Source organism: Polistes dominula, unplaced genomic scaffold (genome assembly GCF_049000335.1).
Source record: "Polistes dominula isolate Pdom_NZ unplaced genomic scaffold, Pdom_raw_medaka contig_78, whole genome shotgun sequence".
Lineage (NCBI taxonomy): Eukaryota > Metazoa > Arthropoda > Insecta > Hymenoptera > Vespidae > Polistes > Polistes dominula.
The window spans coordinates 2,460,998-2,488,298 of record NW_028301042.1 but is presented as its reverse complement, the minus strand read 5'-3'; the positions used below and the strand labels follow the sequence as shown (position 1 = coordinate 2,488,298).

At 26.5% G+C, this 27,301-nt stretch overlaps 5 protein-coding genes and 1 long non-coding RNA gene across 14 annotated transcripts in view; 2 read left to right on the top strand and 4 right to left on the bottom strand.

Annotated features, from left to right (window-relative positions):
- Nucleotides 1–35: 35 nt before the first annotated feature.
- Nucleotides 36–5,125, bottom strand: LOC107071736 (glucose dehydrogenase [FAD, quinone]). Of its 3 annotated transcripts, none has more exons than XM_089175084.1 (12): nt 4,460–5,125; nt 4,199–4,288; nt 3,884–4,083; nt 3,668–3,779; nt 3,459–3,593; nt 3,259–3,374; nt 2,312–2,479; nt 2,071–2,224; nt 1,841–2,001; nt 1,576–1,753; nt 1,279–1,483; nt 36–294 (listed from the first exon to the last, which is right to left on the bottom strand). In XM_089175084.1, the coding sequence occupies exons 1-12, from the start codon at nt 4,515–4,517 to the stop codon at nt 78–80; spliced, it is 1,794 nt and encodes a 597-aa protein (XP_089031210.1). In that variant the 5' UTR covers nt 4,518–5,125; the 3' UTR covers nt 36–77. The 3 variants fall into 3 exon arrangements, with proteins under 3 accessions (XP_089031210.1, XP_089031211.1, XP_089031209.1); XM_089175085.1 differs by having other exon boundaries at nt 4,481–5,125; XM_089175083.1 differs by having other exon boundaries at nt 4,199–4,376; nt 4,543–5,125.
- Nucleotides 1,384–1,834, top strand: LOC149031741 (uncharacterized). The gene is made up of 2 exons (XR_016177455.1): nt 1,384–1,523; nt 1,633–1,834. It is a non-coding gene; the product is annotated as an uncharacterized LOC149031741 (long non-coding RNA).
- A 119-nt stretch (nt 5,126–5,244) lies between the features above and the next one.
- Nucleotides 5,245–10,128, bottom strand: grp (serine/threonine-protein kinase grp). Of its 5 annotated transcripts, XM_089175090.1 has the most exons (9): nt 9,708–10,126; nt 9,453–9,556; nt 9,289–9,324; nt 8,417–8,640; nt 8,018–8,338; nt 7,223–7,426; nt 6,072–6,304; nt 5,835–5,969; nt 5,245–5,601 (listed from the first exon to the last, which is right to left on the bottom strand). In XM_089175090.1, exons 4-9 carry the CDS (start codon nt 8,595–8,597, stop codon nt 5,416–5,418), a joined length of 1,260 nt encoding a protein of 419 aa, XP_089031216.1. In that variant the 5' UTR covers nt 8,598–8,640; nt 9,289–9,324; nt 9,453–9,556; nt 9,708–10,126; the 3' UTR covers nt 5,245–5,415. The 5 variants fall into 5 exon arrangements, with proteins under 5 accessions (XP_089031216.1, XP_089031212.1, XP_089031213.1 ...); XM_089175086.1 differs by lacking the exon at nt 9,289–9,324 and having other exon boundaries at nt 9,708–10,128; XM_089175087.1 differs by lacking the exon at nt 9,289–9,324 and having other exon boundaries at nt 9,965–10,128.
- Nucleotides 10,129–10,271: 143 nt separating this feature from the next.
- noi (splicing factor 3a subunit 3 noi) lies at nt 10,272–12,153 on the bottom strand. Its single transcript, XM_015330982.2, is given in 3 exon segments — nt 10,272–11,675; nt 11,788–11,918; nt 11,921–12,153. Coding segments are annotated over 3 exon segments (1,500 nt in total). The 5' UTR covers nt 12,000–12,153; the 3' UTR covers nt 10,272–10,385.
- A 323-nt stretch (nt 12,154–12,476) lies between these two features.
- LOC107071732 (regulator of microtubule dynamics protein 1) lies at nt 12,477–14,893 on the top strand. 2 transcript variants are annotated; one of them, XM_015330980.2, is made up of 4 exons: nt 12,477–12,830; nt 12,962–13,155; nt 13,246–13,494; nt 13,604–14,893. In XM_015330980.2, the coding sequence occupies exons 2-4, from the start codon at nt 12,973–12,975 to the stop codon at nt 13,949–13,951; spliced, it is 780 nt and encodes a 259-aa protein (XP_015186466.1). In that variant the 5' UTR covers nt 12,477–12,830; nt 12,962–12,972; the 3' UTR covers nt 13,952–14,893. The 2 variants fall into 2 exon arrangements, with proteins under 2 accessions (XP_015186466.1, XP_015186465.2); XM_015330979.2 differs by having other exon boundaries at nt 12,925–13,155.
- A 498-nt stretch (nt 14,894–15,391) lies between these two features.
- LOC107071731 (Wnt oncogene analog 2) overlaps nt 15,392–27,301 on the bottom strand; it is a 64,575-nt gene continuing 52,665 nt past the window's right edge. The window contains exons 3-8 of one of the 2 annotated variants that reach the window (XM_015330977.2): nt 19,200–19,314; nt 18,866–18,940; nt 18,373–18,460; nt 16,208–16,387; nt 15,804–16,131; nt 15,392–15,715 (exon numbers count right to left, since the gene is read on the bottom strand). In XM_015330977.2, coding sequence (XP_015186463.1) covers nt 15,564–15,715; nt 15,804–16,131; nt 16,208–16,387; nt 18,373–18,460; nt 18,866–18,940; nt 19,200–19,314 — 938 coding nt within the window. In that variant the 3' untranslated portion in view covers nt 15,392–15,563. The remainder of the gene's footprint in view (nt 15,716–15,803; nt 16,132–16,207; nt 16,388–18,372; nt 18,461–18,865; nt 18,941–19,199; nt 19,315–27,301) is intronic. The other variant, XM_015330978.2, reaches the window with a different exon arrangement.

The window sequence follows — 27,301 nt, the reverse complement described above, 5'->3', positions numbered from 1 at the left end:
ATATATATAGAAATAATATGTATATATATATATATATATATATATATATATATATATTTAATATTATTTGTAAATAATTATAAGTCACAAAATTTATTACAAATATTAAACGTATAACATAAAAGAGATGTACTATTAGTATATCTTAAATTGTGCGACTGTTTATTTCTTATTTCTTTCAATATATCAACAGCTTTCTTTGCCATCATTATAAGAGCACCATTTATATTGCCACTAGGCAAAGATGGTAGCACCGATGCATCAACTACATATAAATTTGTTATATTATGTACCCTAAAATAATTGTATTTCTTTTTAATAGAACAAATCAACAATGAAACTAAGTAAACATATTAACGAAAGTAATTATAGTACGGGAGATAGCAACAACGGGAAAACAATAATTTCAGGTCAGCTGATTTTTTACGTTGGTTGCTGCGTTGCATTTTTGCTGTGGGTTGTGTTTAATAGTGCGCATCCTACCTGTACAGGTAATAATCCTAGATTTTAAAAAAATTTTAAAAAGCCTAATTTTCTATTTATTGACTTTAAATAGGTTTACCAAACATAAATTTTTTATTATTAGACACTTTTATCATTAATTATTAATGTCTAATTATCTGTCATACGCGATTTTTATCATTTTTCCCTTTGCAGAAAACACATTTCATTTTATCACTGGCCATTGTAACAAAATTTTAAAATAAACAGTAAAAACAACACGAACAGAAAGATGTGACTTTAGACTGACGCCATCTTGTAAACTTGCCAGTAGCGCCACCGTCGCTGTCAATCTCTCTTGCACTCTGAACAGTGAAGCCAGATCGCGGAACATTTCGACCCCTTCTCGAAAGAAGCCGAAGGAAGCCGAGGTTAGATGCGCGACAGAGGAAAAATAATACCCCCACCACGCGCCACGGAGAAATGCATGGACACAATACACATTGTTTTACACATTGTTCAAATGTTCTATTATCTGCGTATGGCAGATAATTAGCAATGATAAAAATGTCTGATAACAAAAAATTTATGTTTGGTAAACCTATCTAAAGTCAATAAATAGAAAATTAGGCTTCTTAAAATGTTTTTAAAATCTAGGATTATTAACCTGTACAAGTAGGATGCGCACTATTAAACGCAACCACTATCACCAGCCAGGTAGCCCAGGCTGTAACTGAAAGAGCAAGAAGGAAGACATATAAAAAAATCAGCTGAACTGAAATTCTCTCTCGAAAATGTTGCTACCTCCTATACTATTAACATCATTTGTATAATTACCTAAATGACGTGTCAACAACATCTTCCATACGACATGTTCCTGCAGGGTGATAAGCGGTTAATGATAAATACCTTATATAACATTCCCAATATTCTAACGAATCAAATTCATAAGCTTCGCAGCCTGGTAAAGATTTTTTATAAAGAGATGCGCCTAGCTTTTTCATGGCACTAGTATTAATGAGCTTTTTAAGATATTGTATACCTATACAAAAAATACAATGATTCATTATGATGCGAATAATGTAAGATATATTAATTAATTAATTAATTAATTATCAGACATTGTCATTTTACCATTTATAAGCGTATCAATGTCATATTTATTGGACAGATATTTTGGATCAATTATAGGTTCATCAGAAGGATCATTACTACGAAGTTTGATTTCTCCTAAACTTTTGGGATGTAACAAAACAGGTGCTATTGTTACAACATTATCATTTTCTAATGGTGCAAAATATTTATCATATACCTATAAAAAAAAAAAAAAGAAATAAACAAACAAATATATGGTCATATATATTAATTAATTATAAATAATAAATTTGAAATTTCAGACCTCATCTGAAATTCCAATTGTTTCTTTCAGAGTTATACCGTAATCTGTTGATATACCAAGAGGTAGTATCATTAATTGTAAATCTGGACTCGAGGATTGATTCTTTTGTAAAGAGCTATGAAATGTTCCTAAAACTTCAATTCCTGACGATGTCCATGGTCCTAAAAATAAAATGATGATTAATATTATATCGTAGATATTTCTATTTAGTTATGTTTATGATCATTTACCTTGGCCAAAAAGAAAATAATTGAGTATTGCTATAGGATTAAGAGTGTTAATCATATTGAAAGATAAGTTTGTCTTCAGTCTTATTAAATCGATACCAGTTAGAAGATGATCCATTAAATTTTGACCAACTGGTAAATTATTGATCACTTTGATCTAATTACAATTAAAATATTAATTGTAAATGCGTTCATGAAAATCTAATACATCTAAAGTATAATAAATTTAACAAGAATTATTTACTTTCATATCTTTCAAATGTTTTTCTGGACCTATTCCGGAAAGCATTAATAATTTAGGACTACCAATTACACCAGCACTAACGATGATCCCATTTTTTGCTAGAATTTTCGAAACTCTACCAAATTTTCTTAATTTTATACCTGTTGCTTTATTTGAATTTATTAAAATCTGTTAAAATATATTATATGATCGGTTAACTAACAATTTAGGTAGTAAAACATTATCGTCATTGAATGGATTATATTTGTTAATCAATTAGCCAATGGCATATATTTAACCCTTTGCACTCCGCTGTCTCATCGTATGAGACATTAAAGTTTATTAGTGATTACGGGACATTAAGTTATTTCAGCACAACTTTTTGAGACATGCATGTTTCCCTGATGTTTTCTCTTAAAATAGCACAAGACATCGAATCAAAATATAGTAAAATAACAAAGATATATATAAAAAAAATGTCAGCGGATTTTGTGTTGGAAGAGAATGCGAGACGCGTGCTCACGACGGTCCAAGAACTTTTTGACCGAACTTGAGAAGAGCGATAAGAAGAATTTGTAAAAGAAAGGTTTTTATAGAAGCATATCTCGCATTTTATAGTGAGATTTATAATGTACAAAGAAATATTATCAAATAGTGTCACATTTCAAATACAATGGAACGCTCTCGCTTTTTTTCAATTGCAACGCTATTACACACACACACACATTCTCTTAGTAAATAAGTTCTTTTGGTAAAAGCTCTTTAAGTAAATATGTTCCTTGATGTTTACAGATTAATATAAGTCCAATATCATTAGTATCCGTTAATTGGTTCCAAAGTTATACTAAATAATACGAGGATCTATAAATGTGCCGTTTCTACCGCGAAGTCGTGCGGAGTGCAAAGGGTTAAATGTTAAATTGAAATATATAATAATTAACATATATTATAAATATATTTTAAAATACCTTATCAACTCTAGCATGAGTAAGAATGTCCAAAGTATTTAAATATTTTCTATACAACATATCATCCGTACTCCACCTTTTACCATTATCGGCAAATAATTGAACTTTCATAAAACCTAAATAAATAAATAAATATATAAAAGTATTTTTTAAAGAGTTATAGTAAATATACAGACAATTTGAATAAAATATAATTAGACCTGTATCTAAGGCTTCGTTTATGTTACCAACTTTCCCATCGATTTCCAATATACTTTCCAATATTGCATTAACAAGATCGGTATGCCATTTTGATTCTTGTATCTTAACCGAATCATTTTTTCCAAGTATATAATCTATAAAAGCAAATGAGATATTCAAATATTCGAATGAAAGAATATAATATAAAGTTACATTGTTTAAAAAATACCATTAAAATCAGGAAACCATTTAGCATAATCTTGATGATGTCCACGTACGTATGTCATATAATTTAATCTGCTAGTTCCACCGAGTATCCTTCCCATTGGCCATTTACTTTGCTGTAAATAATTAAATATCATCATCATCATCATCATCATCATTAGACATACATACATGTATATATAATGAAAAATATTAATAGTACAAAATTCTTTGAGCATACATTGTTTTTCAATGCTTTGCAAGCATTGTGTTGAGGTACCGTTACATATTGCCAATCGTATAAACTGTTTTGTAATAAAGGTGACAATAATGGTATATCTAAAAATAACGGTGCTTTACCACCAGCTTCTACTAATAAAACATTTTCTCCATCTTCCGCTAATTTTGCAGCAATAACTGCACCAGAAGTTCCAGCTCCAACTGTAAATGAGATATTAGTTTTAAAAATGTTCTATGTAAACAATTTATGATTAAATGACATATGTTATGTTTTTAATTTTAATTCATTTATTAATTATAAAAATAAACAGCATACCAACGATGTAATCGTAATTTGATTTAATAGTATTCAATGAAAACAATTGTCCCATTACATCCAACAAATAAGCTAATTTGATATAGCATGCTAATAAAAATATTAATGTACCACTTGTTATAAGTATGTAATATTTTAAAATTAACATTTTTTTTTATCTATAATTACACTTTATAATAGTTTTCAATTTTATTTATAAAGAAAAAATGTGTGTCCTATCTGTTATCATTTCTATTCAAAACAATACTTTATAATTCTAACCTAATAAAAATATTAATGTACCACTTGTTATAAATATGTAATATTTCAAAATTAACATTTTCTATCTAATTACACTTTATAATCGTTTTTTAATTTTATTTATAAAAAGAAAATGTCTGTCCTATCTGCTATCATTTCTATTCAAAACAATACTTTATAATTCTAACCTAATAAAAATATTAATGTACCACTTGTTATAAGTATGTAATATTTTAAAATTAACATTTTTTTTTATCTATAATTACACTTTATAATCGTTTTTTAATTTTATTTATAAAAAGAAAATGTCTGTCCTATCTGCTATCATTTCTATTCAAAACAATACTTTATAATTCTAACCTAATAAAAATATTAATGTACCACTTGTTATAAATATGTAATATTTCAAAATTAACATTTTCTATCTAATTACACTTTATAATCGTTTTTTAATTTTATTTATAAAAAGAAAATGTCTGTCCTATCTGTTATCATTTCTATTCAAAACAATCCTTTATAATTCTAACCTATATAACCTTTATGTTTCTAACCTATATATTAATAGAGTAACAAACACACGTATCCATTATACAAGTCTGATTCTACGAAATATATATTTAAATAAATAAATGAAATATTATTATAATTTTTATAATTTACAAATATTTCAATCAAATTTATTCGATGAAAATGATATTTTGAATATTAACAATAAAACAAAGATGTATTATATGGAACATTTAGGGAGAAAAAAAGAAAAAGAAGAAGAATAAGAAGGTAATTTTTTAAAAAACAATTAAATGGGATAAAGGATAACTTCAATATAAGTATTTTATTAAAAAAATATATAAAAGAACATCATTGTTAAATTTGTACCTCTTATATTAACTTGGCACAGAAAAAAATCTTATTTTAGTCACGATTTTTCATTAGAGGTAGTGGACGACGACGACGACGACGACAACAACATACACACGTCATGTAACAGGTACTTTTAAAATGATATCGGAAAGTAAAGATTTGAATTTAACAAATTTTCTTTTAAACTCAAGACCACATCCCTTGGATAATCTAAAATCTACCAATAATTTATTATCCATTTCAAGAATATTCGCTTTGAACACCAAAGGCATATTTCTTTTGTCTACCGTTGATATTGTAATCTAAAAGAATAATCATTTTGTATAACAAAATAAGAAAAACCAAAGTTATTATATGAAAACAAAATAATAATAATAATATCAGTTAATGATAATTTAAATTTTCATACATAAAATTGACAAAGACTTGTCCTTAAACTTTCTATCGAGGAAAGTTTAAAGGAAAGCTCAAAAAACAGAAAAAATACTTAGTACTTAATATACTAATTAATAATTATTGATTTTTTGATACGTACTATGCGAAAATCGTTAATACGATACGTATAACTCTCATATTGTAAACAGTTTAATAATTTTTTAACTGTCGTTTCAAAATCTGTTGTCACGAAGAATCTAGTCATACGTCTAACAAGCTGTTGGAAAGGTGTTTGCTGAAATTTATGATAATAATAAATAAAAGCATTATTTTTCATTTAAATTAATATATATATATATATTGTATGTTATATATTATATATGTATATTATACTTACCGAACTTGAATGTGCAGTACATTGCATTGGTTGAGTACAAAGTAATAAATCTTCGATATGAGCTGGTTGAGAAAACGAGAAACCTGTCTTTTCATCTAATTTCATATTTTCAATATCTACATTTTCCTCTCCAACAAAGTCAGGTTGTGATAAACAAGATCTCGATGCATTACATCCATCTACTTGACTATAATTACTAACTGGCATATTATATCTATTACTTTGTAGATCATCTGTAGTAACAAAAATATGAATTATCAATTTTTTATTTTTATTATACATATATACAAGATGTCTGAGGTACTTCCAGTTAAATGGTGTCAAGGGGGGTAGTACTCATTGAACGATACAAATTGTAAATCATCATCTAATTGTCTCATTCAAAGTATCAACAAAATGAATCATGTATTTCACATAATTGTGAATAAGCATTAGAGTATTATTACAATATTTTCATTTCATTTTCGTGAATAGAATATGCTGATATCGTTTAGTTGGAAAAAAAACCTCAAATAAACTGAATATATATATATATCATATATTAGGACATTTAATATTTGATTTACTTGATATCAAACATATTTATATAAAATAATATTTTCTTCGTGAAAAAGTACTTTTGGTTGAATGTTGTAATTTGCCAATGCACTTTGCTTTGGTAATCTAGCTTTATGACTGTTAATTGAAATCATAGAGCTGTATTACCAAAGAAAAGGTAATAGCTTTTAATGATATCGATGTTGTTGTTGTTGTTGTAAAAACGTGAAGATATTTGTAAATTGTATTGCTGAAAACAAAAAAAGGAAAATATTATAGGAATAGGAATGGGATTATAATTGTATAAGACACGTTATTGTACAACATTTTAGATGATGTGAAATTTTCGAATACTTACGTTAATTCTAGAAAAGGAGACAAAAATCGTAGAAACAGATGTCCACGCAGTTAGGTACCAAGCAGCTTTGGGTAATTTTGTATATGCTCAAAGTCACTCAGTACCTGACTAAGTAAACACTGGGTATACACATTTAACAATGTAGTTTTTCTTACAAGGGACAATAAATATAAGCATTTGAAAAATATTCATCAATTAATTAAAAAAAAAAAAAAACAACAACAACATTTGATTAATCTCACTTAACAACACTTACCTTTTTTAAATGGCGTAAGAAACCATCGATGATTTTTAATTTCTTGTATTGTATATCTAGCGGATGGTAAATGAGCAAGGATTTTTTTGATTAAAGACAATTCTAAGTTATCCAATTTTTTCCATGGTGTAAGTGACATGTACGTTCCTTTTCTCCATGCCATATATTCTGGACATTCTGCCAAGGATTGATCCCAAGGCAGTTCTATATTTCAGAGATGGACCAGTTAAAAACTAAAGAATATAAGCTACGCATTAGACAATTCTTATTTTAATTCAAACTATATGGCACATTGATCTACAAGTGGTAAATATTAATAATATTTTTCTTATATTTATATTTATCATTTATAATATGCCATAGATAGAGAATCATCAAATATATTTGCAATAATATAATACAGTGGATGATAACAAAACATGATTCAATATTTTATAAAGGTATATAATATTTTTAATTATATATAATTTAAGGTTATGAAAATAAACAAAATAAAAATAATATATATACAAAAACAATATCATTCTACTTGAATACACAATTGTGATATTTATGAATCACAGATTAATATGTATACTTTCATATATTAAATAAATTTCTTTATATATATATATATATTCAATATGTTGGCAAGGACTTGTTTATGAAATGAATAAATGTTAATATCAATGAAATATTTTTGAATTAATCTTGATAAGTATAATAAAAAATAAAAACGTTGAAATATATTGGACCCTATTTTGTTACCATACTGTATATATTAAAAGAATAATAAACAAAATAATATATACTTACCTCCGCACAATAAAGCAACCAGAATTATACCACAAGACCATATATCGGCTGGTTCCGCATAATAAGATTGTACAAGAACTTCCGGTGCAACGTATGGTAAAGTTCCACATTTTTTTTCTAAAGTACGTTCTCTTCCATGAACACGAAAAATAGTTGCCAATCCAAAATCTGTTATTTTTAAATTATCATTATCGTCCAATAATAAATTTTCTGGTTTAAGATCTCTATGTGCAACTCCACGACTGTGTAAATATTCAACTGCATAAATTAATTGTTTAAAATATCTTTGAGCTTCGTATTTGGGCATACCGACATCAGGTTCTGTTAACAATAATATTATAATTATTCTAATAATTATATATAATTAATAATTATTATAATTTTATTAAAATATTATACCAATTCTATCATAAAGTTCACCGCCAGAAGCATATTCTAAAAATATATATTCCATAGTTGGTTCGCTACGTTTTCCAAAAAATTGTATTATATTAGAATTAGATAACATTCTGTGAATGGTTGTTTCCTTTTTTACACTTTGTCGTGCATCAGGATGTTTTTGTACATCAACCATCTTCATGGCGACGGCTTCGCCTGTAATCTTGTTAATAACCAACTTGACTCTGAAAACAATTCATTATATTTCTAAATTATTCATTTATTTGACACGTTGTTTTATTAAATAAAGTATTTTATAAATATAAATATGACCAAAAAGGAAAACAAAAGTAGAGAGAGAAATATATGAAATAAAAACGTTAGGTAAATCAAATTAAAATCATTGAAATAAATTCAATCATTTTGTTGAAGATTTAAAAGTCAATTTTTAATTATAATTTACAAGTAAAAAAATATTAAACACATAGTTTGTCCTAAATTTAATTATAATATATATATATATATATATATTGCATTTGTCAATATGAATGCAAATAATGCAATGTTGATTTGTGTATTAATAATTGTTTCAAGACTTGTCGCATTAATAACAAAAAAAAATATTATAATTTATTGTTATTTGCATTTAGCGTAATTAGTTGATGTAATTTATATCAATATTAAAATATTTCATTTTGTCAAAAACAAATCACTCAATGTGTTAATAAAATATTAACAAAGGTTTAAAGAAGACAAACATGGTTTAACATTCTTTTTTTTTTTTTTTTTTTTTTTTTTTTACTTGGAAATGTAATGTAATTTTTCTAATTATTGTAAAATAAATAGAACATTCCATTTAAAAAAAAAAAAAAAAAAGAAAGAAAAAACAAAACTTATTGTTTTATGTTCCTCTTCACATTGTGTAACCTCTGTAAAAATAATATGTAATTTAATTTATAATGTAAAAATTAATTTTCAAATGAAATACTTTGCGTTATATATTTAATATAGCTGATTTTATAATAATATATATATTTTTAATTATTTATATACTTACTCGCCATAAGCACCTTCTCCTAACGTGTGTCCTAAAATCCAACCTTCGACAAATTCCGTCATTTTGCTTCAGCATGCCTCCGCAAAACGGGGGTTTAACGGTTGCTGAATATTTACCAAAATTCAAATATATATAAGATATATATATATATATGTATTAAAAATAACAGGAATGTTTCAAAGATAAATCATTTTAATCTAAGGCATTTTTTTTATCTAGTTTTCTTCAAATGTTCTTTCAATATTTCGTACGTACGTTGATGTTGAGCTTTTAATTTTTCGGCTAAAACGATTAAATTCAAAACACGTGGTTAGAAAACGACAAGGACGATGATGACGAAAAGAACTTCAAAACAGTAATATTGTTTCATTAAAAAATGATATTAAGTAAAAAAATAATAATGTAATTATTTGTATTAATGATTGATTAACAATTATTTCATTCAATTAAATATATACGGTTATTAAATAGTTAATAATTATATAAAAATGATCACCAATCGATGTACAAACCAATATACATAGACCATTTTCGGAGCACTGTACAAATTTAGTATAAGCGTGAAGCAAACGCGGCGTTGCTGTAGTCAGTAATATTTTTTTCTCCTATCAGATGGCGCTTCGGATACTTGTCGATTGTTTTGATTGGTTGTTGAAAATACGACCCTTTTAATATTTCCAATGGAACTTCTCTCTTTAAGAATTTAAATATAAATCTTAAATTAAATTATAAGAAATTAATATAAACAATATGTTTAATTAATAAATAACTGTATAGTGAATAATAACACTAACAGATAGATTATATCATATTAAACAATTTTCTTTTCACATATACTATATTTTTTTTATTAAACATATTTTATCGATTATGTTATATAAGCAAGATTTACTTTAGATAATTGTAATAACATAAATGTTAAACTAAAATACTTTATAACAAGCCTTGTCTTTTAAGGTCTTCATATGTCTTCCGATTAACCACATTTCCAAGGGAATCTTCAAATTCTTCTTCTTGCTCTGGTTGCCAACGTTCGGCTTGTTTTTGAGTTTTCAATTTTTCCCATAAAGCAAGAGCGTCTTCTATCTGAGTTACATTGGCAAAGTGTGCGGTATTTGGTATACCAAGACAACGCATGCCATGAGCGTGTCTCCATTCAGCGAAATGTCTTTGGAAAGCTTTAGGTCCTTTGTATGTGAAATTACCACATATTTCACAGTTGTAACTAATATTAAGACCATGTAATTTATATAACCAATATGGTATAGGCTTGCCGTCCCAACCAAGTGGCAAATTTTTAGGATTATAAGGAACTTCGTTATCATCTTCCTCCTCCGATTCACTAGCACTTGCTTCCGCATCTGAATCACCACGTTCACCTTCTGTCCTAGCTTGTTTCCTTTGTACATTTTCTTTAGTAGATACTCTCTGACTAGAAACCAATTCTGCAAGCCTATAAACGTGTGCCTCTATCCTAGCAACTTCTTTCTGTTTTTCCGTATCTTTACCTTTGCCAGATTTTTTATTTTTACTTTTAGCCAATAAATTTGGATCGAGAGAAGCTTCGCCCTTAGTGCTGAAAAGTCTCTGCGCTCTTTCCTCCAAAGTACCACCGCATTTTAAACCCAATGCCATCAATGCAGATTTTAATCTATCTAATCCAAGAGATGCTAATTCTTCCCAAGATGAAAAAGCGGAAAGTTCCAAATGTGCTCCAACATGAGCCAATGCACTTCCAGTTTCCTTAGGCCATCCAGGAAATGAATTATTTTCCCATTGCGTTTCAAACTCCTTATTAGCTTCTTCAATTTCTGCATTTATATCTAACAATGGTCTAACTCTACTCAAATAATCAACCAAATACGATAAAAGGGCTTCAACGTATCTGGTGTATTCAGCATTTTTTCTTTCTCTTGGAATATCGAATAAATGGTCGAACGTAGACAAATAAGAAATATAATCAACCTTTTCTATACCCTTAAGATTAATATACTTTTCATAGCATTCGTGAAGATCCAAATACTTTCCGTAACCTTCCTCGTCGGTGAATTCAACTAGATTCGACAATTCTTCTGTAGGATTTTCCCTCATTTTCGCTAATTCCTCAAATTCGACTGACATTGGTACACTAATTTCATTTGGATGTCTACGATAGAATTCTTTGATTGATTTCAACCGAGAATAAAATTCAGAAAATTCGTTTGGACCTGACAATGCTTGTACCTGAAAATTGTATTCAAATTATATTTAACAAATAAATGATTATCAAAATGTATAAGATATATATATATAGACAAACATACGGGATACTTTTTTTAAACACATAACCTCTTACCTCTTCTTTTCTTTGACCATCTTTATCTTCGTATAAATCTTGTAAATTAGCGGTACTATCCATAAACTGATCCAATAACATTTTTAACCTATGCTCAGAATTAATATTTTCACGATGGCCTGGTTTTTTAAAAGCATTTCTTTTACCATAGCGTCCATCAGTCGTTCTCTTTCTTCATGGTAACGTCGTTGTTGTTCCAATATCGTTTCCATTATATAGTTCAATTAGTACAAATTATATTAATCAAAAATTTTATATATTTATTTATTTAATAAGTATATATTTTATTGTTTATTATAATTAAATATATTTCCTTAACGTTGTTTACAACTTTTCACACGAACTATGCAATAAAACTGCAGCGACGTGAGTGGACAAAATATGAACTAAAAGCGTACGTATAGCGTTGCATAGCATTGGCTTATAAGCTTGTTTGGTTACACCCCTCCCATATTGGTGTGAACTCATGTTTAGTGTTTAGTTACAAACGAATCGAGTTATCGATACAATCGATATTATTGAATAGATCGATTTTTGCATGGAAAGGTTAGTGACAGTGAATGATAACAGTGGTTGGCAGCTCTGGATGAGTATCATCAATATTAGAAATCTGCATTATCAATCATTGGTATGTTATTATTTTTTAATTCATAAATTGCTTGTAAGTGTTCATATTGGTGTTAGTGTTTATTTATTGTTAATATTTTCTTTGACTGTGTATAAATTAAATTATTTTCATTTTCAATAAAAATCAAATAGGAATTTAATGTGATTTTTTCTTGAAATAGTTTATTTGTTTTTATCTATTATATAGATAGAAGATATTTCTTTTCTTAAATATAATATATAAATATAAGTATCTATATTTATATATATATATAAAGTTAAGTAAAGAATATATTTTATGTGATTTAATAATTTTGATGTGAATTTAAATTAATTAATATATAACAATGTCGTGGAAAGTTTTTCGTTTCTTAACCTTAATCAACATATGTCAAAGATTTGATATGTATAAAGTTGCATTAATAGGAGTACAAAGGGTAATCAAATTATTCATTTTTTTTCTTTTACAATAAAATAACAATCATTTGTTATTCAAATTTCTGACTTTCTTTTTGTATTTTTTATTAACAGAGAGAAAAACGTAACTTTAATAAATTGGTTTATGTAGCACCTGCTGCTATGGGGCTTTGGATTTTTCAATCTGCCGATGAAAAAGATAAAGATAAAAGTGAAAATAATAAAAATAATAATAACAATCATGTAAAGGAAATTACTGCTAAGGAAGGGTTTATTGTAACAGCTGATGTTTTGTTCGAGCAAGGCTCGTACAAACAATTGTATGATCATTTGTCGAGTTACAAGGTATAACGGAATTACATGATGTGTAATATCAAGCGTTCTTATAGGATACATTTCATAAAAGATATTATTTATTTATTTTGATATACCTAGCATAAAGAAGATGTAGAGATATTGTGGCGTTTGAGTAGGGTTTTGTACAATTTGTCAAAAACGGCTAATGAATCGGAAGCCAAAAAAATGATTTTAGAAGCTTACGAGTATATACAAACTGCAATTAGTATCAAAGAGGATCATTATGCTGTACAAAAGTGGATGTCAATATTACTCGATAGTAAAAGCTCTTTGGAAGGGATGAAATCAAGGATACAACAATTATACAACGTTAAGAAACATATGCTTGTACGATATATTTATATTTGATTAATTTTATATTTATATATAGGTATCGAGTTTTTTCTTTTTATTTTTATATCATCGCAATGTCATTCTTATTTTTTTTTTGTCATAGAGAGCAATAGAATTAAATCCAAAGGATGCTACCACTTTGTACATGCTCGGCAATTGGTGTTATCATGTATCCGATTTAGCATGGTATCAAAGAAAAATTGCATCCTTGGCATTTGGAGAACCTCCTAGTTCATCCTTCGAAGAGGCATTAACGTATTTTGAAAAGGCTGAAGAAACAAGTCCTAATTTTTACAGTCTCAATTTACTTATGTTAGCAAAAACTTATTTAAAATTAGGTAGAAAAGAAGATGCTTTAAAATATTTAAAATTGACTACGGAATATCCAACCACAGATCACGAGGATGTTCAATCTAAAAAAGAAGCTCAAGAAATACTCAACGCTTTATAAAGTTCTTCGACGTACTGTTTATTTTTTATTTTTTATTTTTTGTTTAAGTAATTTTATTTGTATTTTGTAATTACAAAGAGACCAAGAGGGGGGATCGTATAAATTAAGGGTTGTATAATAATTCTTTGTTTACGTACGCACAATATAAAAAATATTTATTTATAGCTGATAAATATTTAGTCAAGCTAAAACTTAATATTTTATTATATTTCGAGTATATATAATATATGAACAAAAAGTAATATACTCATTTACAATTTATTATCAAATTTCACAATTTATGATTATTATTTTTATATATAATTTAAAGTTTATATGTGTGTATGTGTGTGCTAAATAATCAAACACATAAGTTAGATTTGCTACAATATTGACAATGTTTCATATATATATATATATTTTTTTTTTATATGAATTTTCTATGAAATTTCTTGTAAACTCATGTATACAAAATAGTATAAAAAGTGTTTTATTATATTTTTATAAACTTTTTGCATTTTTATAATACTGAACGAGTGAAAAACATTAGAAAAATATTTATAATGAATAAATTTGATACATGAATTTACTATTATTTATTTGTTCTTGTTGTCTAATGATCTATCACAAAAATAGATAGAAATTTTGTTTAATACGTTAATCATCATTACGTAAATCCAAATTTGGATTACTAAATAATGTTTATTTTAAAAATACATTTAATTATCTATATATGTATATTTATATATAAATTTTAAATATATATATATATATATATATATTCTACTTATGATAAAAAATAAATAATAATTTATGTAATGCATTTAAAAATAAGACAAAGATAGAAAGAGAGAAAGGTGTCTATAGTTGTCATTTTTAATAATATATGATAACACATTTGAAATAATATTATTAAGCTCAATTATAGTGCAATAAATCGTTATGATACTTTATCATTATAAATCTTTTAGTAAATTTTGTTTAAATTACCTTTTTTTGTTTTTTGTTTTTTTTTTCTATACTAACTTCTTATCCTACTTAAACACGTAAATCTCACTTGTATAATTTGTTGTTGTTGTTGTTAATTTGTATTTTAGCGAGGATTAAGCTAATTATATCGTGTAATAGTTTAGCAGTGATTAAAGCCGGAACGAATAATATAAAAATAATATCATCCGAGATCAGTCGAGATAATCGTTGAATATTTTTCTTCTTCTTAACCCTTTCGCTTCGAGCGCCGTTTATAAGCGGCGTACGCAATATGACCTACCTGTGGGTAGGAGCGCCGCTTATAAGCGACGAGCACATAATAAAAATATTATCTGTAGCTTTGTAAATTATAAATGTAAGTTATATATGTTTATAAGTTATAAATGTTTTCATATCGAAAAATGTAAATTATACTCATTATATTTTAGCAAAGATTGTTTTATTCGGCACAATAGTAATTTAAGACTCAGGAAAACATATATACAGCAACAACGCATACTAGACGTATTCGCGGCGCGCGCCTCCGTTCAGTGACAGTATTTTGGTGGACTGGACAGCCGAAGCGAAAGGGTTAATAGACACTTTACGTGAAATAAACAAAAATAAATATATGTATATATAGATATATATATATATATTTACATCATTTGCAAGTATATTCCTCCATACGTTCGTTACACGTGTCACAATATACATGACAGCACCAATGAAATTTACATCTACACTGCCAAGTTCTAGTAAATTGATGTGTGTTATAACCACGACCACAACACATCAAATCACATCCATCGGTTCCTAAAAGAAAACAATACATTATTATTATTATTATTATTATTATATATTTATTTCATAAACAAAAAAATAATCTTTATTTTTAATTTACCTTTACTCGTTCGATTACAATATCTCCCTTGCGTACCCAAACTACCCAAAACCAAATCAGGTTCGCAATAATTTGGTGACGGTTGTAGAAATACCAATTCACTTTTCTTCGGCATCTTTTTAGACACCGTTGTACTTCCTCCTCCATTATTAACTTTATTCCTTTTCAATACCAAATAGGCTCTTCTCTTTGTTTTTTTAGATAATTGTTGTTGATCCCGACGTGATTTTATAAAATCGTTTTGTTTACCTTGAGTTTTAGCATCGTTACCAAGAATAGGTGTTATATCTTCAGTTGATACCGAATGATGCGATATACTTTCAGAAATCTGTCAAATAATTGTTTACGATCATTCATTTTTTTTTTTTATTGAAATTAAGATGTGGAATGTGTTTGATAATTACTTGGCTTATTGGTGGTGATGGAGGTATTATAGCAACGACAGCTTTAGCTTTATAATATTTTTTCATAAGTGCATCACCGATTTGTCGAAAACTAGGTAATGTTCTCCAACATGTTTTCACCGTACAGGAACCCGATACTCCATGACATTTGCATTCTGTCTGAAGAAGAGATTTCACGATCTAAAATATTAACAAAATATTAATATTATTATTATTATTATTATTATTGTTTTTATTACTTTTTTTTAAATTGGATATAAATATTAAGAGAATCCTTCTTTTTTTTTTTTCCGCAAAATTATTCTTTACACTAGATATACCAGACCAGTCATTTTGACTAATTTTCACGCCATTTTAATTCAAAATTTCTAACTTCATGTAACATTTGAGTTATGTAAATAATTAAACGTTTTGTTATTTAACAAATATCTATTAAAATTATTATTGTTAAGCATTTTTTGTTATTTTTTAAGAGTAAATAAAGACTGGAAGCTTCAAAAAGCGATTTTTTGTTATACACCAGTCATTTTGACTAGTGTGGTAGAAAATGGTGGTATATCTCGTGTTAACAGCGGTGTTCGAAGATAAAAGTTAAAAAGAAGAAAGAAACAATTACGAAAACAATTAATGCTGTATAAAATCTGAAAAATGAAAAAAAAAATACGTATTATTTTTAAATGTAGAATAATTTCGACATTTAATAATATATCACATAAACTTTATAAAACAATTGATATTATTGTATTAACAATAATCGCGCGTAATATTATCTTCAACACGTTTTCAAAACTTACTCGTTTTATTACAATAGTTTATTGTAATTGTTGTTGTTATTTAATTTAACTTTAAATTAAGATCATTTTTATTTAGATATATCAATACTATATATTTAATCTATAATTACATATGTATTTGATGATAATTATGATAACAGGTGATAAACATAAGTCAAAAAAAAGAAAAAAAAATGAAAAACAAATGTATTTCATGATTTATTTTATAATATGTTTCTAGATTATTTTAATATCAATATTAGTTTTTGTTTACTTGATTCGCTGTCATAATTATCAGTATACATATGTATAATATACATTAGATATGAGAGTAAATATGTAAATGTAAATGTGTAAATGTAAATATCATGTATATATATATATATATATATATACGTGAAATTTTCTCGATGATTGACCGTTTCATACAAGTTATTGCTCGATAAATCAAGAACTATAAGTGTTCGTAGATCGTGTTAAAATAAGGACGTAAATAAACGTACAGCTCATTACTAAGATTATTATCTTGTCAAGCAATTGTAAATCTTCCATCGATCGAGATGCATCATTATCGTTAATCCTTTCAAACGAGACGACGAGTTCATTATCAAACCTACGTTTTCTCGTTGATCTTTGTCAATGATTAAAATTTATATATATATATATATATATATATATATATATATATATATATATATACAGGTTGAAATATGAAAGTAACTTTCCCCCAAAAAATAACTTAATGATATGATATTTTATGTGTTACACACTTTATATTCAATATTATAATATTCATATGAGAGATTTTTAATTATTAATTTATCATACGGTTAAAACAAAATCTATGATTAGTGATCCAACAAGTATTTGAAATTATTGATTTTATAACAATTGTTGTATAAACGATACAAATCTTGTTGTGTTTTGATATTTTTCTAGAGAAAGTTAATTATTATCTTATTCTATATTTTATTTATTAGTATTTCTAATTTATAATGTCACTAACTTTTCTTTCAGCTTTATTATTATGAAGATTCATCATATGATCTTTGTTAGTGATTAAAATTTATACATATGTATATATACAGGTTGAAATATGAAAGTAACTTTCCCCCAAAAAATAACTTAATGATATGATATTTTATGTGTTACACACTTTATATTCAATATTATAATATTCATATGAGAGATTTTTAATTATTAATTTATCATACGGTTAAAACAAAATCTATGATTAGTGATCCAACAAGTATTTGAAATTATTGATTTTATAACAATTGTTGTATAAATGATACAAATCTTGTTGTGTTTTGATATTTTTCTAGAGAAAGTTAATTATTATCTTATTCTATATTTTATTTATTAGTATTTCTAATTTATAATGTCACTAACTTTTCTTCCAGCTTTATTATTATGAAGATTCATCAGACTTCTAGCATCTCCTTCTATTTCTCTTGCATCCAGGAACCTACGTGCGAACCTGTGTCATTATATTTCATTAATTTTATAAACGTTTTTTTTTTTAGAAATTTTATCATTCACAAAAAAAATGATACAATATTTTGATATCAATTGAAAAAAAAAAAAATATACATATATATATATATGAAAAAAAAAAAAATAATAATTAATCATATTCCATTAACATTTTAAATGTAACAATTAATTTCGTTATACAAATTACAGACAGGAAATAAAAAAAAGAAATGATAAAAAGTTTAAAATGAATAATGATTAATGAAATACGAATTAAACGAAAGGATTATAAACATTGTTTATAAATAGACTTAATATATACATATACGTGTGCATACATGCATGAATAAAATATGGAATAAACAGATATCATAATGAAACGTAAAATGATTTTAATTAATCCGCCTACCTCATTCCATAAGTGATGTCTGCACTGCAACCACCCCATTCCCAACCATTCGGAGCTAATTCCTTTCTCGTCCTGCTAAATGAAAGGACACTAATTATATATACTCGTTTTATTTTCATTTTAAGTCAAAGCTATATATATATACATATATATATAATATGAAACTATAGATGTGGATAAAGAAATAAAAAAAAAACAAAAAAAGAAATAAATAAATAAAGAATGAATTGAATGAAAAAGAGATAGTAAAAAAGAAGTAACACGGGTAAGTAATCTCGTTAATATGTTCGCAAGGGACGACAAGCACAAGATCCTGCCAAGTCGTTGGGTTTACCTTATAGCCGGTTCGCAACCGCAAGCAGTGATATTACCGCGACTGCAAGCTGCGGTTACAGCATATGTAACTCCAGCCGAGCTTATCGCGTACGTGAAAGCTGCTTCTCTGCTTCCTGGAATAGACACAATTATGATATATTACAATATATATAAATATACATTCAAATAATAACTAATCATATACATATATATAGGTATACTATAATATTCTATACTACATTCATCTAATAATTCAATATTTTCTTGTTAGATTCAACAAAGTTATAGATAAAATCTATATATCTTTGATTATACAGTATTTATATATTTAAATATATAATATGTAACCTATATATATATAGGTATACAATAATATTCTATACTACGTTCATTTAATAATTCAATGCTCTTTCATTAGATTTAATAGAGTTATAGATAACATCTATATATATATTTGTTTATACAGTATTTATATATTTAAATAATATCAAATTATTTATATATATATATATATATATATATATAAAGTATACTTATAGTACAGTAAGTAGTATAGTAAGGTATACTTATATATATAAGTATACAATAATATTCTATACTACGTTCATCTAATAATTCAATGCTCTTTCATTAGATTTAATAGAGTTATAGATAATATCTATATATATATATTTGTTTATACAGTATTTATATATTTAAATAATATCTAATTATTTATATATATATAAAGTATACTTATAGTATAGTAAGTAGTATAGTAAGGTATACTTATATATATATAATATATATAAGTATACAATAATATTCTATACTACGTTCATATATATATATTCAAATATATTACAATACATATATATTTAAATAATATCTAATTATATATATATATATAACATAAATATACAACATATTCTATCCCATACTAAGTTCATTTATTAATTGAATGTTCATTAATATAATCATAATAATAATAATTATTATAATATAATAAATATAACTCATCGATATAATGAATTAAATATATATATATATCTAAATAATATCTACTCATATATACATAACATAAATATATAACATATTCTATCCTACACAAAGTTGATTTATTAATTGAATATTCTTTTTTTAGATTCAACAAAATTCTAAATAAAATCTATATATCTTTTTATTTAGATATTACTTCATATCTTTTTTTTGTCTATTCAATGTAAACAATTATTAACACTAGATATACCATCATTTTCTATTATACTAGTCAAAATGACTGGTGTATACAAAAAATTTGAGACTTCTAGGCTACTATTTGAGACTTTCAGTCTTTATTTACTCTTAAAAAATAACAAAAAAATGTTAAACAATAATAATTTTAATACAAATATAATTATTTTTAAACAATTAAACAAAACGTTTAATTATTTACAGAACTCAAATGTTACATGAAGTAGAAATTTGGAATTAAAATGGCGTCAAAATTAGTCAAAATGACTTGTCTGGTATATCTACTGTTAATATAGTATTTAATACAAAATACAATAAAAATATATTATCTATTTTTCTTGGTATTAATTAAAATGAAAAATTGATGAGAGATACATGTAATAATAATAATAATATTATTATTATTATTATCATTATTATTATTATTAATAATAATAATAGTGTGAGAAAACACGATCGTTATAAACGCCCACGTTTAAAAGAGAGTTAGCACATTTTAATTTCCACATAAGATATTTCGCACTTGTGTACGATTAATTACTCTTTCTGTCTCTCTCTTTCTCTCTTTCTTTCTTTCTTTCTTTCTTTCTTTCTTTCAATGTGAGAGAACACCTTCAACTCGTTTGCCATGTTGAATGAGAGTTATATCGTGCCTTCATTCCGTCCTGTTCAATCTTTTCTTCTTTCCCTTTTTCCTTCTCTTTTCATCATCATAACTGACACCTACGCAACTTATTTTCTTCTCTCTCTCTCTCTGTCTTTCTTTCTTTCTTTCTTTCTTCTTTCTTTTGTATAAGTCAAACTCGATTCACATTTACGATTTGTTGCCATGACAGACGTCAACCACTTTCAAATTCGAATCTAATTGTAAGGGGTATCAATACAAAGTTTATTGAGCTTCAAATAGAAACAAATTAGAAGATTTTAATTCCATTCAATGATAATCATGATGACAACGATGATGATGATGATGATGAAGATGATGATGATGATGATGATGATAATATAACAAATTGAGTTATTTTGATTGTTTTGTCTTTATATAAAATACAAACAAATAACAAAATAAAGATTCGTTTACAGATAATAATTACAAATGTATATGTAAGAAAAAGAGAGAAAGAGAAAGAGAAAGAGAGAAAGAGAGAGAGAGAGAGAAAAAAGAAATCTTCCTACGCAATGGTTGAACGAGAGGAAGCGTTTGTTAGTCGCGAAAAGTCATAATTCACGGCATGCTTGAGCGTAGAACACGAAATGTATATGGTGTACAAATAAATATATATGCATGCTTATTTATTTCTTTATTTCTTTCATTTCTTTCTTTCTCTTCAATTCTCTTTTTTTGCTTTCGTTTTTCTAAAGACAAAGAGGTCCCCGTTTACGACACGTCCTTAACATCCTAACTGCGTACTTTCGAGTGAACGAGTATGTATATATGGATGTATACGGTATAGTCAAGAGAAAAAAAAAACAGGGGGGTTGCAAATAAAGCTGTTAGGCAATCTTTTAACATATTGTCCCAATGGTAATGCTAAAAACAACGAAAATATATGATTTAGTGTCATGTTTTGTATATGTTAGTTTGTATGGCTTCAAAAAGAATACAAAGAAATAATAATAATAATCATTATCATGTAAAATAATATATAAGTAAAAAATAAGAGAGTGAGAGGGATGAAGATAGATAGATAAAAAAAAACATGTGTGCATATCACACGTGTTAGAAGTGAAACTTTCAAAAATCTAAGTTTCGAGAGAATGAGACGAATGCACAGTTTTAAGAGTAAGATAATTGTAGGATTTATTTATTATAATATTATTGCCATATATAATAAAGGTCACCGGTATGGTCTCTGAGTGGAATAGCTGATAAAAAGTACACTTTTCTAAATTCAAGCAATAAAAATCGTGGCTCTTGCATAGCGGCCCGTCGCTCCGTTGCCTATCCGTATTAGGCTCCGTTGCCTCGCCAACTACCGTTGCCTGAACCACCCATTTCTTTTCAAATCACTCCCTATTCTAAAGAAGTTTTCATTTCAATAAAATATATACAAAATTGTGTTCTATTAAAAAAACAACGGAGGATAGATACCAGGAGTCCGAACGGTATAGGATTTTTCACATTTTTTGTGGTAGTCATTTCTTGACCCAGATCATAGTTCTCTTTTTTGCCACTGGCTGCGCAAGTATTCAGAACGTACCGAAACCTGGCTCGTGAATATAAAAATAAATTAAATTAAATATAAAATATTAATTAATTTTTTTAGAATTATTTTTATTAAAAAATAGGGAAAGTGTTGTGCCGTTTATGGTTGCCTTAGTGGCCGAAAGGCAAGTGAGAATTTAGAAAAAGTGGCTTTATTCAAAGCATCAAAAGTGAGTAACCTCAAAATAATATTAAAAATTTTATGTTAACAAATAATTGATTATTACATTTGTGTAGTTTTTAAATAATATTAATTCCACGTTTCTTAAAATATTTTTTTTTCAGAGCTGTCCTGAAACAAGACTTTCCGCACAAGTATTTAAACGAGTACTTTGTGAAAAGCAGCGCGTCCTACCAGCAAAATATCTTGTCCCCTAAATTGATACAGTTCTTTCAACATTACGTTCGGACTCCTGGTATCTATCCTCCGTGATCTCTACGTATAAGGTATTTGTAAAAAATGGGATATACAAATTGTCTATCAGGTTGGCAAGGAGTCGAAAATAATAGGATTTCATTAAATAAATAATATAACAAATAATATATTAATAATAATAAACATAATAATGGGATATTATTAAATAAATTTGAGTCATAGTATGAAAAATTGATTATTTTTTTATTTTATTCTACAAAAATATAGAACTTTCTGGAAGACCTAATATATAAACCTAACCTAAAAATATGATATGGACCTAATATAGTGGGTGCAGAAAGTATTCATACATCGATTAACCTGTTTATTTTATTATTCCACGTTAGATTAAAAATAATTCAATAATTCTTGTTAAATTTGTAAAAAGTACAGATAAAAAAAAATAAATGTGATCAGTTCAGAAAGGTTGGATTCAAGAATGAATTCGACTGAAGAATTAGAATTAACGATAGTCGTGAAGTTCAACGAGGGTCGTATGATCAGCATCATTACCATAGAGATATTACAGATAGAGGAAACAAACCATAGGCGGTTGTTGTGTAAGTGGTAATGTCTCTGCATGAATATAGCAGCAAAAAACGAATGGTTGATGTTGTTTCTCTCTAATTCATGCGGTAACATATATATATATATCAATATATATATAACGCAAAAAAGGACAAAAGATTCGTAAGTTAGAGAGAGACAACATCAACCTCCTCCTATCTTCTATCTCTTTATATTTCGCTTATATATACATAGGTTTTATGCTGGCTTGTTTGCTCTATGTGTAGTATCTCTATGATTATTAACTATAGCATTTTGATGGGAATTTCAGCAATTGAAAATATCGGCGTATTACTTCTTATCATGTGTTGTCGTAGATCATCAAAATCAAGGATATACATTATGCTAATGCATTTAGCCATTGTTGATCTTCTCGTAAGCGCATTTAATTGTTATTTCTTTCTTTTCTTTTTTCTTTTTATCTCTTTCATTCTCTCTTCCTTCCTCTCTTATTTTCCCACTTTTTCTCTGATATCCTTTAAATTCGGTAATATCTCTTACGATACGCTGACCCATTTACTCCACTCATCTTCATTCTCATCCTTCTCCTCGTTTTCCTTAACCTCAAAAGAAAAACATCCATTTTTCTACTTATTATTCTCTCATTCTTTTCCATATCACTTTTAAACTCAGAAAGAAAATGTTCAATCTTTTGTGTTAATATCTCGTCATTCTTTATCACCTCTCTCCTAATTTCAAGAAAAAAATTTATCTGTCTATCCATTAATTCCATTTTATTTTCAACATCTTTAACCTCAGAAAGAAATGTTTCTTCTTGCGTTGATATTTTCATCTCAGTGAGTATCTCATTTCCGTTAATATCTAAAAGAAAAGAATCCTTTTTTTCCATTAATTCATTCTCAATAGATTTTTTTTCTTCTTCAATTCCACGAAGAAAATCTTCTATTTTTTTTAATATTTTTACATCATTCTTCAACTTCTCATCTCCAATCTCAAAATTAAAAGCTAATTTTCTCTTCATTAATTTCATGTCATAATTTTTCTTAGATTTTATAACCTTAGTAAGATAAAGTTTCATTTTCTTCATTGCTTCCACCTTATCTATATTATCTCTTTTAATCGCCCAAAGTGAAGACGTAATTTTCAATAATCTTTTTATCTCTTTCTTTGTAATAGCTTTCTCAATTTTACTTAGAAAAGCATCTTCATTCTTCACTAATATCATATCATTCTGTTGATTATCTTTTTTAATCTGAGAAAGAAAAGCTTCCTTCATCTTCATTAATTTCTCCTTATTCTTTATCATATTTGCCCTAACTTCACGAATAAAAGCGCCCTTTCTCTTCAATAATTCCTCCTTAACCATTTGTATATCTTCTTTAACCAGATAAAGATAACCCTCCTTTTTCTTCATTAATTTCTTCTTATTCTTTTTTCCAACTTCTTTAACTTCGAAAATAACTGCGTCTATTTCCTTCCACGGTTTCTTCAATACTAAGTTTCTATATTTTTCATAACCTAAAAAGTAAGTTTCCGATTTCTTTTCTAGTTTTTTCTCTCTCTCTCTCTTCTTTTCTCGTAGTTTCTGGTTTCTTCACTTGTTTCTCTTTCTCTTCCTTTCTTTATCAAATTCAAAAAAAGAAAAAAATCTTTTTTTTTCATCTTCGTTTATGTTTTTTCTCACTTCACATATATATATATATATATTTATATAATAATTAATTTAAGGTTCTTTGAAATGTAAAAAGGAAGTTTCTCTTTTTTTTTCACTCCCTTCCGGTCTTTTCCCTTCTAACTGACTAGGTAAGTGAGTGACTCACTATATATATATATGTATAATAATATAGTATAATATAATAGTATATAAGTAATATAATATAATATAGTATAATATATTTGTAGAGTTTATATAGTTTATATAGTAATTAATATATATTATATATAATAATAACAATTGCGGGATTTGGTATTTGCTCCAATGAACTTCCGAGTTTCTAATGCCAATTAATAATAATATACATAATAAAATTATTATTATTTAATATTATTATTATATGTAATAATATTAATATATATAATATATAATAATAGTATGTATAATATATAATAATATATATTATATATTACTATATATTGTTACTAGGGATGCCCCGTCACGAGTTTCTGAGGTTCACAATTAGTCCGATACACACGTCTTTAAGTCAACGAATTAGGGACGCGCCAAAGAATTTTGGGGGACAGGAACTTATGTAGTCACGTGATTGCGCGCGAATTAATCAAACATTTTAAATAGTATAAAAGTTGTACATAGTAATAGTGAATAGTGTAGAGGGTAGAGTGTTGAATTGGTTTGAAAAAATTATGAAATAATGAATTGCATCAAATACAGAAAAAAATGAACCATATTTAATGATAATTAAAAAATTTATATTAAAATGGAATAGGTTACGCAAAAAAATTATTATAAATTCAAAAAGAAAGATTCAATTAAGTTTGATTTGATAGTAGGCATTACAGTATTTAAAAATTTCAAAACAACTTGTAAGAATTAATACAATTTTGATAAATACAATTATCTACTATATATATTATATTTACAATTATTTTAATCATTCGTACAATTTGTTTTTAATTTTCAATATTAATAAATCAGCTAGGATTTCTGAGTATTATATCTTCATAAGTAACCACAGCCATTATTTATACATACTAAAGATAAACATGGTTGCACGTTGCATCGGAAGCTGTCCCCCAAAATTTTCAGCCAATAGCAACCCCAGCAATATGTATGGCGCGTCTCTCCTACAGGTTTCTACACCGAATTACTTTATACCGCCATTTGTTAGAATCTTATCGAACTAACAGAGATAATCATGATTCTTTATTAATAAACAAATAATTCGCGATTAATAAAATAATATTGCGATTATAAATTGAGATATTAACTATCCTATCTTTCAAGTTGGATGAAACTGCACACAGTGTGGAAAATTTTATTAAAATTAGTTCAGTAGTTTAGGAGTTCATTGCGGACAAACAACGTGACACGTAATTTATATATATTAAGATATATTATATAATATATAATATATATATGTATATATTTAGAGTATATAGTTTATAAAGTAAAATTATAATATCTTAATAATAAAAAGAAATAAAATAATATCACACGATTTTGTAGATGTATGTATTTTTATGTGTATAAATTACTCATCGTAAGAAGAGTATCCTTAGGGTTTACGAAAGTGAGAAGACGTTAATTGATCCATCGTTAATTAGAGAAGCGAGAGGTATATATAAGGGATCGAATGGCTGGCAGGTAAAGGTAGTAAAATACTGGAACGAAACGATCCTGACACGTTAGTATGCTTCGAAAGGACGTAGAGAGCTCGTTTCATTCGAGGCTCGTTCGTCTTTCTTCTTCTTCTTCTTCTTTTCTTTTTTTCTTTTTCTTTTTTATTGTTTTTCATTTACGCACATGTGAATTATTATTCCATACGCGTTTTTTTCTTCTAATTGTAATATTAAAATAACTTTATGAAGATCATCTTTTTAAATCGTTGAAATATTTTCTTTCCCGTTTGTACACCGTTTAATGGGATAATTTTAAATACCATAAATTGTTTTAGAAAAAACATGTTTTTTTTTTTTTATTCTTTAAAAAGAAAAGTTAGTTTAAAAGAAAACACGTATTTATTTAAAATATATTTTTATAGCGTTTTCTTTAAACAAACTTATGGTCATTTATATTTCATGA